Here is a 15,899-nt window from a genome sequence, read left to right as displayed (position 1 = left end):
ATTGATTTGAGAGAAGGGGAACTATTGACTAATTAGAACCATAAATAGTAAGTGTAAGTAAGTGATTTGATGAGGATAATTAAATTGACGTGTTGGAATTGACTACCACAATAGAATGGTGGGTTGTTGGCATTTTGGATGATGCTAAAGATTTAGATATCACAAAAGTCAAGTAAAGAAGTACTAGTAGATTTTAAAAAATAATATATATATCTAGTATTATTCTTAATCATTGTTAATATTATTTTCTCTTCCTATTGTCTATGAAATGAAAAACAATAAAGTGCTTTTTTTTTTGTACTTTTATTTCTATCCATTCAATGTAGTAGTCATTGATCATGTCTACTTTATAAAGCACAGGCTCCATTTTTGCCTACGTCTACTTTTAGCTATTTAAAATTCTGAGAACAAGATGCTTCACATATCTTTTATCAAAAAAGAAAAGAAAAAGAGCATATATATCACTATTTTCAAACACTATCAACAGTGCTAGTATTATTCCAATTGCAGTTTCACAATTTGTTCCAGGGAAGGTAATTGTAAAAATGAAGCCTATCGACATGTCTATCATTAAATATGATCAAATTTGATATTGAGTTGATGCAATATTAACTTATAATTTTATCTATGTGATATGTTTATTTCATGAAGTATTTCGTACATATTATCGATATGTATTTTGATATTGTTTTTGAGCACTAAAAACGAAACATAACATTTTTCTTTTACTTGTGAGACGTAGCTTGACATGCTAGACAAAAAGGTTTATTATACCAATGTCAAAAAACAGTATGATAATATCTTTTCTGTAAAGATTTGTTAAAATATTGTGGTGAATAGGGAAAAGAATGTGCATATTTTATTAATTGAAGTTTATAATATCTAGTGGTAGGACTAGATACCACAAAAAATAATGCTCATCACTAATAAAGAACTATTCCTTATATTTTGTTCGTCATGTTTAATAATTGTCCACCATTGATGAACCTCCTTAGACCTAGTAGATAGTCCCTCTCGAAAAACCTTATTTTGTGTCTCACACATTTGACAATAGTTGTGACAGGCTTAAGGCTTTTCATTGTCTCACAAATGGACCCAAATAGGATCCACAAATTTTGGTACATTTTTTTGTGCGAGACATAAAAGAAGCGTCACACAATTAATTTCAGGTGTGTATGTCATCGAATAAAAAATTTCGTCCCTCTCGGACATCATATACAAATTCAATTAGATCTAACAAAACAAATAGTTTATGAAGTGGATATTGTCCATGATTATATAAAAGTATAAATTATAGGAACCACATATTATAAGTACTAAATAACATTTTATCCCTTCTAGTTTTCTATTTACCAAAAATCCCTTAAAAATGATGTTTGCGGGATACATAGCTTTGTGCACGGGATACATTAGGTTTGATACATTCCACATAGCGGGATACATAGCATTGTGCACGGGATACATGTGGGATACATAGCGTTGTGCACGGGATACATAGCGTTTGATACATTCCACATAGCGGGATACATAGCGTTGTGAATGGGATACATGCGGGATACATAGGTAAATAAGGGATTTTTGAAAATTTTAAAATAAGTAGGGATAAATGGATATTAAGGTAAGTAAAGGAGTGTAGTTAAGTAATTTGTCTTATATAAAAAGCTAACAACTTATCTCAAAATCTCGCGACAATATTCGAGTTCTAAAATCAACTCATTTAGCTAGTTCAATGGTGTATGCTAAGCCCATATGCTTCATGGGCTCTACTAATAGCCCTAAAAGCTTAGTAAAGCCATGTTAGGCTTCAGGCCTGTTGAGGAAGCCTTTAATAAAGCCCAAGAATGGTTCTTTATGAATGTCACAAAGTGAAGGTAAACACAATCCTTCTTAGCACATTTTAAGGTATCAACATACTACTCAACTGAACATTTGTAAATATATACATTGAGCAAAACCAAAATTCATACATATAAATTAATCAAGAGAAAAAAAAACAATCAACTCTGCATACTCAAAAACATCTAAGTTCTTCCAAAAGATCATTAAAAATCATGTCCTCTAGTTCAAGTGCTAAACATTCACTTTCTAACTGAAGATTCATCCAACCATCATCCATTTTCAAATCTTGATCCACAATGGTGTCGATTGATTCTTGCTCCGGTTTCAACCTCAACAACGTACCGACATTGTTGCATACCTCTTCATTCATTCGATTTTCTAGCAATTGAGCAACGCGACAACTATAGGATAAGGCCTTAGGGTAGTATGTGAATGATTTGTCATACATTTGGACTAAAACCTCATTGACCAAATCAAATAGTAGATGATGATGACAGCAGAAGTCAAATTCCCCTAGACAACATTCTTCTTCTTCTTCATGCCACAAGGACTCGAGTTCTCTAACTAATGAAGGGTTTAACACTTGGACTTCTGAGTACCATGCTGTCTTGAAGAAATTTCTAGAGAAACCTGAATGATCAAGAACATCCCTCACATAAAACAAGTCCGCGTTTTCCTTTCTGTAAGATTTGTCATGATGATCTGCTTTTGCTTGAATATCGACATCAACATTCTGTTTAGGATCAAAACCTGAGCCAAAAGAAACAAATTAAACGACAATTCACGCGTAGAATAACATAATGAAGGAAGTTACTAGAAATATTTGATGATTAATGAGAAAAAATAGACATACCTTCTGAAATTTGGAACTCTGCATAGCTGGAAATGTCTTCTTTAAAACAAATTTCTGAATTTGGAACCACATCAATTGGGATTGGTTCGTTGCATTTTATCTCTTGTTCATCATAAGAGTTTCCTTTGAGCATCTTTACCTCATCGATGATCTCTGAAAGATCTTCGACTACTCCATTATCTGCTTCATATATCTTAATATCCTCACTTCCTTCTACTTGTTCAATTTTGTATCCAGTCTCTTCAGTGGCGTATATCGATTTCTCTTCTTTCTCAATTTCACCTCTCATATGTGAGTTCCTCTCCTCTACGGTCTTAACAAGCCATTCTGAAAAATGGATATCACCAGCCACCCCGTTAGGAAGAAGAGAACAAGACTCAGAGGAAGATAGAGAACGGATCCTTCTGAATGACATTGATGGTGGTATCTCGTATTCACTAGTCAATTTCAAACTCTTGGAGGGATACAAGTTCATTTCCTTCTTAAAACTATGTTCAAATAATTTAGTATATCGATTCATGAACTCGTTTAGAGAGGAACTTCTCTTGTGCATGATTGTATTTTTACTAATGTCAAATCCATCAATCTCACAATATCCATTTGACTTGTTCTGATGGTCTGTGCCTGCCTTATTTACATCTTCTACACCGACGAGCTCTTCATTCTTTTCTCTATTATCAACTGCTCCCTTGGTACTAAGGCTCGACAACTTGTCTAGCTTCAAGTTTCTACCATCATCATCCAGGAGGCCTAAACTTGTGAAGAGAGTCTTTGCATAATTAGACAAAGATCTCGTTCGAGTAACACCTATCAATCTTTCTCCTTTAGCAGAAGACCAAACTTCTTTCTTCTTGTCCTCAAGCTTAATTGGTTTGAAGTTTGTTTTCCGCGACAAATGAGACACAGGGTATGATCCTGACTTTGTTAATCTAGCCTTTTTATTTGAAACCAGCTGACCCCGGGATAAATTCTGATATCCTGCTTCTGATTCCCTCAAAATTTCCAAAAGCAACTCAGCATGATCTTTAAGCTGAGATTTTAGAGCATTCTTATCAATGGAAGTATCATATGCATCGATGGCATTCATCCGTTTCTTATCTGGTGATTCTTCACCCTCCACATTCGCGGGAACCAAAATACTAGGATGTTTCTTTTCACTGTGTTCAACTGAACAAGTTCTCTGGAGCTTAGGTTGATCAGAAGAGCCTGATTTCTTCTTCTTGGACTTCTTTTTTTCCTTATGCATCTCCTCAGCAATCAAATCTTTTATTTTAGCTTTTAGAGACCTTTTGTTAGACCCCTTTGATTTTCTAGTTCCCTTATCAACCTAAAAGTATATGATAACATTAGTCTTCATCAAAATTGAAACGTTTGGACACTGATAAACTTACAAAAAGTTTTTTCATAAAGCATTCAATAATACTTACCAAAAACTGACTTTCATTATCATCTAAAAGCATTTCTAGTTCACTAGGATCTTCGCCAACCAATTTGTCTTTGGAAGAATAAATACCTATTGAAGAGCGAATACAAGAATTTTAGATATCAAAATGAACAAACACACATATTTCAAATAGGGAGTTAAATAATTTTTATACCATAGTTAAGTTACTAGCAATAACATGCAACTGTAACCTATTATAACACGTCAACGTATAAAATCTTGACTTACTTCTGATATGACTGCTTCCATCATTTATACGCGGGAGAGATTTCCTCTTTACGCGAGAGTGCCAACTATTGTAGCCAAGGGCATGTATGAATCCCATCATACAACCTGGATGAATATCCTCATCTTCATGATCTACATGCCTACTCCACTTGTTCTTTCCCATAGTATAAATTTTTTGAATCTGTCTTCTCTAGCCTGATAAGAACAAACCAACCAATATTCAACACATAATTAACAACTAACAAGCAGGGAATTCATGGAGCTAACTCTTCTCTTGTTTCCTTTACAATATCAAACAGGGGCGGAGCTAAAGGGTAGCCGGAAATTTATACTGTATATATAAGGTTAATATTTTTTTAATATATTAACAGATGTTGAACCAATCCTCGTTCACCACTTATCTCAAACAAGGCTCACATAGATAAAATCGTGACAAGGAATCAAGAACTAAATACTATGTAATCAAATATACTACTTTTTCTTTTTTTCTCGCAATAAAATTTGCTAATACGAATTAAAAAGTTAAAAACAGAGATCAAAGTGAATAAACCCCGTGATCTTAAAGGAAAAGAAGAATAAGTAATAAACTGACAATTACTTGATAAGTGTTAACAGAGACAACAATCAATGAAAAACAGAGAAAATTGGTTCACCTTTTGAGCTGAGAAGCAGAGGTTAAGCTGATAAAAGGGCCAAGGTGATATTTGGAGAGATTTGTTAAATAAAAGAGAAATTTATTGGCATAAAAGTAAGTAACAGAAATAAGTATTATGAAATGAAACTGCCTAGCCCTATAACGTAAGAGGAGGAGCAGAAGAAGAGGGGAAAAGGTCTAAAGTTTTATCAACCACTTTCAAATACGACCAAAACAACCACACTACAAAACCTCTATTTCAGGCGCCTTTTTACCCGTCAAACTACTTTAGGACTTTACTAAATATAAAATATAAAGAGTACAATTTTTAAAAAAAAGAAGATTCAACATATACCGTATTTACATAATATAATTTCAGAGTAAAGAGTTTAAATGTTACTCCTTATATGGCAGAGCCAATTTGGGGTTGGGATGATGTAGATGTTGAATCTCATTCGATTCGTCGATTCGTTCATGTGTTTACTTTTTCATATATAAAAATCTTGACTCTGCTACATCACTTCATAGGTCCACCCATGTTGATAGCAATTATCGTTTATGAATTTTTAGAGAATAATTCACTTAAAAGATACATACAACTAAGCCAAAACTCCCAAAGAAAAGGTCAATGTAGGGTGAGTGAAAGGGATAGAGTGTATAATTAGATAACCAACCACGTAATTAAAATAAGCAAGGAGAAACAGAAATGAAAATAGGGGTCAGATTAAACAACTGCTAAGCTTTTGTTGGTTTGTTTAGTATGCACTTTCCTTCTGATTTAATGCTAAGTTGCTCAATATTATGGGAACATTATTTAGTTGGTTAGTTGTTGGATGTTCTTCCACTATTATAAACTAATCTCTCCATTCTCCCAATATTATTATTTTTATAGTTAATATTACATAAAAATCTTATAAATTACAACTTTTTTATTAAAAAATATCTAGAGTGTTTGGAAAATCATAGTCGTGGAAACATATTGATTTTTCAAATAGAATTTAGTGGGACGCAATTCAAAGAATATTATATAACAAAAATACAGCGTTTTATTCCGTGCATTTGAAAAGTTTGTACGTATGTAAGCTGCCTCATAGTACTTCCTAACTCTTGATAAGGAGTATTAAAAAGTGTTGATTCCATTAATAGTTAATTCATTTTCATTTTATCACACTAAAATTACTAAATTTATTTTTGTAATTAAAATATTAAATCAAATTTATTTAAGTATCTTGAAGGTCACTAAATTATCTTTCGTAATTACAAAGTCACTCAATTGTGTAAATGTCATATAAAGTAATTAGAAGAAAACTAAAAGAGAGATATTTAAGCAAAGTTGAAAGACTTTTTGGTTTGAAAAATGAAAAGAGTATTTAATCATTTTTACGGTTGTGATTCTTAAGTAAAATTAAATAATTATTTTTGTTACAAAAAGTAGAATAGTGACTTTTTCTGTGTAATTACCAGAATAAAGTTGAATAAATAATATACAAAAATAATTTAGTATTTTTGATAAATAAAAATAAAAATTTAAATTGAGTGACCATCTCAAAATCAAAATATGACAAAACGAAAAACCTAATCTTTTAGAAGTTCTAAGGCAAATCACCTTAGGAGATTGCAAATGACAAACTGAATGGTTTGGTTCCACTCAGTATCCCAAATTTATGTACCCTTTTAACACACAAATATATTTTAGCTAGTAAACTTCAAAACAATTCATATATGAGAAGTTTTTATACTTGACAACTTGCGCCAAATTTCATTTTGACTTGACACAATATTCTTCGTTTGAGGCAGAATTTCACTAGGTGACATATCTTGTACGAATTGTTCGGGCTATCAATGAGTACGTATAACTAGCAATTAACATACACCTTCTTGGAAAAGAAAAAAGGTATAAATAATTAATTATTTGCATGTATGCACTATGCTCCATTGTCATTGTATGATTTGTACGATAAAAGTCAATCAAATTTATGGAAAGATCAACAATAAGACGAATCTTTAAGACTCTGAGAAGAATGATATATGTAGCTACCAAGGACCACATTACACTTACGTTTCTATTTCTTTCTTTGTTTTTGCTTCCTCTTTTTTCACAACAAACAGGACCATCCTCTAGAGAGGACCCCCATCCCCTTAAAATTAAACAAATCGCAGAGTTTGCAGAAGGGTCGGACCATACTAAGTTTATACCATTCGTGAATCATAAATTTCGACAAGAAATTTCAAAAAACAATACTAATAAATGCCATATCTGAAATTTGAACACGTATTTCTCTTATATCAAGAAAATTCAAAAGGTAAAGAAAGTTTTAATTTTACCATGCTTATATCGATAGATTTTCAACGCAGATGATTCATTTAATTCCTTTTCTTGCACGTAACTTTACTAACTAGCGACAATTATATTATTATTGCATCAAAACTCTCCGTTAAAGCGTAGTTCTAATTAATTAGGTGTATTCCACAACCAATTCTACATAGCAAGGCTTCACCATTTACTATTCAGTAGCAAAGGCCTTGTAAATCTCTTTCTTTTTATTTCAAAGGTGTTGAAAAAGCATCCAAATTAGACTATTGTGAACTACTTTCAAGTCCTAAAAGTGGGCGGTGTGGACATTTGACTAGTGTGATTATCTTTAATCACAATTTGCACTTAAAATAATGGCTCCATGATGCTAAACATATATATATCTTGCTTTTACGTCATTATAGACTATGACATGTATATTATTATCGGCTTATAGCTTTAATTAGTTTAGGCTACAAATTGGACTAAATCAAAGCTTCATCTAGGTAGAGAATGTTTGTTAAACTGTTAAAGTAGTTATTCTTTGAAATGAAAATAGCTAGTAGTTGTTGACAACAGAAATTAAAAAGTAAGCTACCAAATAATTGATTGACATTAATTTCGTGTAACAAATTCTGCCAAAAAGAGTTGGAAAATAGTACTTAGAACACTTGACTTGTACTTAATGAAACCTAAAACTGGTCCAAGTTTTTAGTCTACAAGATGCCGCGTTGAAGTCAAACTTTGGGTATTTCTAGAAAACACACACACAATGAAGAAAAGGAGAAGGAAGGGGGAAAAAATCTAAGACGCCACACAAGAATAATTTGACATATTTTTTTTTATAGAATTCTACTAATATATATAAAAAAAAATTAAAATTTAATTACATATAGGGTATGATCATTATTCATTGGCATGGGAGAACATATTTTCCGGGTTTTTTTCGTATTTAATTAATCAAAGTTTTTTTTATACCATGTTAAACAAAGTATCTTAGATCTAACTCAACTCAAAAGTTAGCCCAAGAAGTAAGGATTAGACAAGTGAAGACGGAATTACAATTTGTAGAACATGGTGCCCAACAAAAAATTGAAATGAAAATTGATCCACGATTCTATCTAGATAAATAGCTCAATATTCAACCAAGTGCACCATTCAAACATTATGGAACATGATTGCCATAAACATATAATATTATATTAATTCTAAAAAATATTTGCATAACATATTTAATTTTGCAAAAAAAATTATAATTTACACAATCAGTCCGCCCCTACCCCAGGGTCGACTCAACAACATTAGGGGCCTAAAGCGAAACTTAAGAGAGGAGCCCTAATATTTTGTTTTTCATCATATGTATTTTCATTTAAAATCTACTTTTCTAGCTATTTTAGATGTGAAGTCATTAAGTACTATTTTATAATCAATTTGTTTTAATAATTTCTTTTCAAATGATAATATAGCTAATTCATTCAATATCTCTTGAGACATTGTTGATCTTAAAGAAGATTTAATCAATTTTAATTTCGAAAAAACTTCCTCCGGCTGAGGCAACGGTTACAAGAATTGTTAACATTATTCTATAAGCAATATGTGTAGTTGGAAAAGAATCAAGTCTTTTTATTTGATTGAGTATTTTCATTAGATCACTATCTTCTACTTGTATTATTTCTCTTTAACACTTTTAATTCAAAAAATAAATCTAAATCATCAATATCAAAATAACTATTACGTGTTAAAGAAAGTTCAAGGTTAACACAATATTTTTTAAAATTCTCATTATCTAGTGATCTCAATATTTTATCACTAAATAAGAAATCAAACATATTTTCATATGCTTCAAATCTATTTTGAAGTGAAAAATAGTTTGATCTACTCTACATATATAAATTAATCAATTCTAAAAGATTCTTCAAGGGACTTTGTGATTTTGTAATCTATATTTTCATTAAGTTGTTTCTTATGAAATTCAGGTTTATAAATATCTCATATGCAATATTCTTAATAGATATCATAGCACTCATAGTACATATAATTTTATTTTAAAAAATAACATATATAAGTAATTGTTTTTTTTTTAAATGGGGTCCCCAAAAAATATGAGGCCCCAAGCGATGACTTTAGTAGCCTAGGGGTTAAAGACGGTCCTGCCCTACCCAAGCCACATAAATAGACCAATCATCCCCTTTTACCATGAAATGGTAATTACTTGCAAGAAACAGAAAACAAGTGACATGTCACAGCAGGTAAAACTATATTGATTATGTTAACTTTTTTTATGTAGTTTGACTATACGGAGTATTTAATATTCCATCTTTAATTATTATATCTACGTAAGGAAGAAAATGAAAGAAAGATTCATAGAGTGGTCCTGGTGTTGATCAGTTCTATCATAACCTTATCGTATTATATATATACCAATTTTTCATATATATGGTTGTTGTCTCTCTATGAAATATGGAATTTTTAAATATTCCCGGGGTTATTGTTGTTAATTGTTTGTTTGGTTTCTCATTCGGTGTTCAAAGTCCATATTGAAATCCCAACAAATTTGAATTGCACACTGCAGGATTCATCATTTCTCTCTATCTGTTGTTAATTGTTATTACCAATCCATATTATTAAAAAAAATGTTTATCTAGCTCTCATAGCTTTCCCATGGAGTTTTAGTACTTAGGTTGATGTTTTAAACGAATTAAAAAGCATGGTTCACCATAACATGGATTAACAACTACCACTAGTAATGGATGGATTATAGATACATAAATAAAAAAGATAAAGAAACGGACATACACTTACGTTTATGACATGGGTGAAATGACTAATGAGTATATGACGGTGTATATTTTTTTATATATATATTTCACTAGTAAATGTAATTATTTTTAATCGATCAACTTGAGGTGTAATTTGCACCAAAAAAGTGGCTGGCTAAACGTGATAAGAAGATTGATAGCACAAGAATATCATATTGGGCTTTAGTACTATCCACAATCTTACGTACTGTTAGGCCTCTAGAGCCCAAATTAAAGATTTACGAGAATGATCCTTGAGATGAGTGATCTTGAACTTTTGACTTTGCTTACTTTATGAATAAAATTTCGAGTTTAACAAGTTTTGACTTTTATTCCTGAAAATTTGTGTATTAGACAAGTGGCTTTATATAGAATGCAATTTTTCGACGAAATATTTCCGCCCCTAATCATAGTTGGTTGATAACCTAGAGAGATATTGTGAAACACACTCATTAGTAGAATATTGCATGAAATATATTTGGTTTATTCAACGTAGCTATTATTCTCTCATAAGGTACGTAGTACAAACCGATGGTAAAAGAATAGTAACAATAATGATTCTATTCATGATTTACTTAATTTCGTGAGTTGACAACACCAATTTTCTTCTTCATAATACCTTTAACCATATCCAAATTATATTCATGGCATATATAATACTGTGTGAATATCATTACTCGTGTATTGCAACGTTTATTCCATGTGCATCATAAAAGCTCCATTTATTTTCAGAAAGTACAACAAAAAGAATAACTATTTTCTGGAGAGAAGTACTGAAAATACCTTAAATTTGTGAGTGAATTATTACTTTCATTTCGAATTATTAACAGCCTTAAAAGTATGCATTTACTTGATTAATTAAACTTAAATACACCCTGATCTTGCAACATAAATGAAACACTGCAAAATTTCACCAAGTGTACAAGGATCTTTTTCTCACTAGAGGTAATGAAAATAATTATAGAATGAACTCGTACAAGAGTTTGAGATTAGTTGCTATGTCATGTGGTAGATCAGAGGTGTATCTAAAATTTAATTAGTCAAATAAAGGGTTTTTTAAGGCTATCAATAGTTCGGGAATGAAACTATTAATTGCGTCAAGTTCAAAAATATTTTCAATACTTCTCTATTTTCTTTGTCATCATTTATATGATAACTTTCATTTTTAGTTTATCAAAAGAAGAAAATACATTTTTATAATTAAAAGTAATTTGATTTAAAAAATTTATTTTATTCTTAATAAAATACTTAACTCTTATAACCACATAAATATCTAATAATTATATATATTGTTTTTTTTTATGTCAAATCAAACGATAACACGTTTATTAAAAACAAGCAAAACCCAACATGTGTAATGGGGTCCTTGCATAGGTGTTATTTGTCGTAGCCACCCAACCCCGACCGTCTAAACTTATAAATGCACCCTTTCAAGACAGCTTTGCAAAACAACCAAAATAAATTAAAATAAAAAATCTGTATTGCATCCATTTCTTTTTATCGTATAAGACTTTAGAAATGTCCAATTTAATCAAAATATAGATAAGAAAGAGGTTCTTTTTCTAAACAATAATTGATTTTTTTAACTATTGTATGTACCTTCTTTAAGAAACAAGCACATAAAAGTTAGCCACTTTTACATCTTTTATGTCTTATCACTTATTTGTTTGGTAGTTATTCATATGCTGTCTCTGCCCGCCCTTTAATTTCCAGTGAGTTTTTTCCTCTTCAATCCTCATTATTTATTTGTATCTATAATTTTTCTTCCAGATGATTTCTGAGTTTAGTGACGGAGTCAAAATCATATATAATGAAATTAGAAATAATACTACTACTAATAATAATAAATAAAACGCCATATCTAATATGGAATTTATGATTTAAAGTAATTTTTGAATGTTCTTTACAATTATGTTATTTATTATTATTTCAAGAAAAATTATATATAGAACCATTTTATTTATATATTTATATAATATAATTTTTAGGCAAAGGAATCAATTGAAACATATTAAAATGGGTTGTGGTGCAGTAGTAAAATTGCTCCACTCTTAATTAGAGATCTTGAATTTGAGTCTTGCGTATGAAGAAATTGTTGGAAGTACCACCCTTGAATAAGCCCTTTAGCGTGTGATCTAGATTTAATTGGAACTTCAATGCAGATTTTAGAAAGCCAAGGATAAAAAAACCTCTGTCAACTTAGCTACCCATGGATGAGTCACGTGCCACTCATCTTATCACAAACTGAGGGCTAAAGATTATTTAATGAGATTAGCTGCTTTTTATATTCTTGCAAAATCTATAGAACAAAAATATAAAAACTAATGTGTAACGTTAACGTCAAATTATGTAGTTTAACCAGGAATACTACTGTTGAAAAGACAGGATTACAGTAAAAAATCAAATTTAAAAGATTGTTTCAAAAGGTTATTATATTTGACAACATTCTGTTAACAGGAAACTAGTGGACAAATAGTTACGTGCTCTTGCAATACTCAATTTATTTATAACTTCAGTTGGTCGCTGAACTAATTTGGTTCTCGTTGGATGGTTCATTAATGGGACATAAAGTCCTAAAATATAAGAATTCAGTAATGAAGATAAAATTTAGGAAAAAAGGGATTGAATTTGTCTTACATTTGTTGTTACATACTCATATTTCGGAGGAGTCCTATTATTCCTTCAACCTTCTCGAAACGCAGGTAATAAATATACTTTTGAGTTGGGATAATTAAAGTTTTAAGTTTTCGCGATTCAACCTCGAAATATTAGATAGTGATAAAATTAGAACTTTTCAATGGACCTTTGATGAATTTGTTGCTTTCATTTCATAACCTATATATTAATTATATAATAATAATATATATTGTTTAATTTCATAAAATGGAATTTAGAAATGGTAAGATATACATATTTTTTACTTTTATTTTGTAAAAATAGAGAAATTGGTTCTAATCTTCTGATATATCATCAGCTTAAGTAACTTAATTAAAAAACAAACACATCGACACAAAGCAGACCCAACAAATAAATAATAATAAAATTATTACACAACATTAGAAAAAGACATAATACTAACATAAAAGTAATGTGATAACTACACATAAAAACAACAAATACCAGCAAAACTAAATAAAAAAATAAGAAGGAAACTACATATCTCTAATAAACTAAAAATATCTCATTATCTTATCTAATCACCGAATATCTCATTATCTCATCTAATCACCTTGACTAATGGCACTAATCAACAAGAACTAGCTAAAGAATTTCTTTTTGACAAGAATTGACACCTATCAACAATGAAGTGCCCGTTTGGATTGACTTATTTTAGGTATTTTTAAGTCAAAATAGCTTTTAAGCAGTTTTGAAGTGTTTGGATAAAGTTAAAAAGTGCTTATAAACACTTATTTTAAAGCCAAAATAAGAAAAATAAGTCAAAAGTTAGAAATCCTAACTTATGGTTTTTGGCTTATAAGTCATAAGCCAAAAGTCAATCCAAACAGGGCCGTAGTCTGTTTATATAATTATTAAGTCGTTTAGTTGGAAATTAGTTATTTCAGGATTAATTATTTGGAGTTAGTTATCGTGGATAATTTATCCCACCTTGTATATGGATAACTTATCATATCACTATGGTATAAATGGTGGGATAAATTATATCAAACATGTCAACCAATCAAGACACCAAATTTTTATCCCAGAACTATTTTTTTATCTTAAGACTATATATTCTTATCACTCACACCATACGACAATTATATTATACAGTATGAAAGAATATGAATGTAATTATTATTTATATCACTTATGATGGACCATAATCATCACATCAAACCCAAGATGGGGCCACAGTGGACAAGAGGAAGATGTGTGTGGAAGCCACCAAAGGAGCATCACTCTCTCTGTTACCACTTTGAGAGAGAGACATAGAAACACCTCTCTCTGCTTCAATCTTCACAAAAATGGCTGTCACAATTTCATTGTCCCATTTTACCCTTCCTACATTCCTCTATTTTCTTCTTTTATCCACTTCCCACTTACCCATTTTCGCCATTAACATCACCAATCTATTATCTTCTTATCCTGAAATCTCCGACTTCGCTAATCTTCTCGCCACTACTTCTGTCGCCGCCGATCTAACCCAACGCTCTTATCTTACTCTCCTTGTCGTCCCCAACACCTTCCTCCGGTCATCCGATCTCTTGAATAACCGCTCTCCGCCCTCCTCCTCCTCCTCTAATCTCGGTGATGTCCTCCGTTACCATATTCTTCTTGAGTACTTTTCGTGGTCGGACCTTCGACTTATACCACCCACCGGAAAACTCGTTACCACTCTGTTTCAAACTACCGGCCGTGCCCCTAATAATTTTGGGTCTGTTAACATTACCCGTAATGTTAATTCGAATTCCATCACAATTCATTCACCTACATCGAACGCTACGATTTTGGGGCTTTTGAAAACCCTTCCTAATAATATCTCTGTTTTTAAGGTCGATTCTCTTTTGGTTCCAAATGGGTTTGATCTTATGGCTTCTGAAACTCGACCCCCTTTGGGTCTCAATATTACGAAGACGCTTATTGATGCTCACAATTTCAATGTTGCAGCTTCAATGCTTACTGCTTCTGGGGTAGAAGAGGAATTCGAGAGAGATGAAGGGGGTGCTGGATTAACGCTATTTGTGCCAACAGATGAAGCATTTTCCGATATGTCATCGTCGATGAAATTTCAATCGTTGCCGGCGGAGAAGAAAGCTGTTGTATTAAGGTTTCATGTTTTGCATTCGTATTACCCTTTAGGTTCATTAGAATCTATTGTTAATCCAGTTCAACCAACATTAGCTACAGAGCAAAATGGTGCAGGGAGTTTTACACTGAACATTTCTAGAGTTAATGGGTCTGTCGGAATTAACACCGGAATTGTTCAAGCGTCGGTAACTCAAACGGTGTTTGATCAGAATCCGGTAGCGATATTTGGGGTATCGAAAGTATTGTTGCCTCAAGAGTTCTTTGGGAAGAACCCAATTGGTAGTGGTAGTGGAGAATCTGTGGTAGCTTCACCGCCGGAGATATCTCTATCGCCGGTGAATTCGCCGGAAATATTCAGCCCACCAAGCCACTTATCATCGCCGCCGATTTTAGGGAAAGAAGTATCATCGGCGGCGAACAGAAAAAAAGGAATCTTTTTATGGTGCATAGGGTTCTTCTACCTACTAGCCATTAATTAGTTCTGAAATTATAATTTATTTAATTTTTTTTCTGCTGCTATTATTTCACCCTTTTTTACACGGCAAATTTAATTTCTGTATCTGTGGAATTGGTTAGGCAGTACCAATTTTTATTTTTATTTTATTTTTCTAGATTATCCAATTCTGCTATTGTAATTTGTAAAGCTCCAATTTTAAATTTTTTTTCACTACATTGAATCGATGAGTTTATTTATAATTTATGTAAAGATGGGTTTTATCGATTTATTTTTCATTAAATTTTATTTATAGTGCTACTGATTGCAGAAAAAAAGTGGACATCTACTTTGCAGATATGTGTAAATGTGTCATCAAGCACCAGAGGTGAATATATATATTTTCTGTAATGAACGTACAGTTCGGATCAGCTTTCATGCATTCAAATTCATGACAGATTAGAAGAATGACTTGGTATTTTTTTGTCGGGATAGAGATAAAAATATTATTCCACTTTCTTACTGATTTATACGAAAAGCTGAATGTTACTACATACTAAGTACTAGATTTTTGGTTATATACTTTCGTAAATCAGAAAATCTATTTGCAAGTGTTGGAATGTAGCTA

The 15,899-nt window shown here is 31.5% G+C and overlaps 2 protein-coding genes across 2 annotated transcripts; one reads left to right on the top strand and one right to left on the bottom strand.

Annotated features, from left to right (window-relative positions):
• Positions 1-1,947: 1,947 nt before the first annotated feature.
• Positions 1,948-5,188, bottom strand: LOC125807923 (protein TRM32-like). Its single transcript, XM_049487674.1, has 5 exons — positions 5,018-5,188; positions 4,365-4,559; positions 4,120-4,205; positions 2,693-4,019; positions 1,948-2,589 (listed from the first exon to the last, which is right to left on the bottom strand). Exons 2-5 carry the CDS (start codon positions 4,525-4,527, stop codon positions 2,012-2,014), a joined length of 2,154 nt encoding a protein of 717 aa, XP_049343631.1. The 5' UTR covers positions 4,528-4,559; positions 5,018-5,188; the 3' UTR covers positions 1,948-2,011.
• An 8,774-nt stretch (positions 5,189-13,962) lies between these two features.
• Positions 13,963-15,438, top strand: LOC125807926 (fasciclin-like arabinogalactan protein 4). The gene has a single exon (XM_049487677.1). It carries the CDS (start codon positions 14,055-14,057, stop codon positions 15,315-15,317), a length of 1,263 nt encoding a protein of 420 aa, XP_049343634.1. The 5' UTR covers positions 13,963-14,054; the 3' UTR covers positions 15,318-15,438.
• Positions 15,439-15,899: the final 461 nt, after the last annotated feature.

The sequence above is a fragment of the Solanum verrucosum genome, unplaced genomic scaffold, assembly GCF_900185275.1.
Source record: "Solanum verrucosum unplaced genomic scaffold, falcon-dt-bn FXZP01000183.1, whole genome shotgun sequence".
Lineage (NCBI taxonomy): Eukaryota > Viridiplantae > Streptophyta > Magnoliopsida > Solanales > Solanaceae > Solanum > Solanum verrucosum.
Note: the sequence above shows the minus strand (reverse complement) of the source record. Positions and strands in the feature narration are given on the sequence as shown.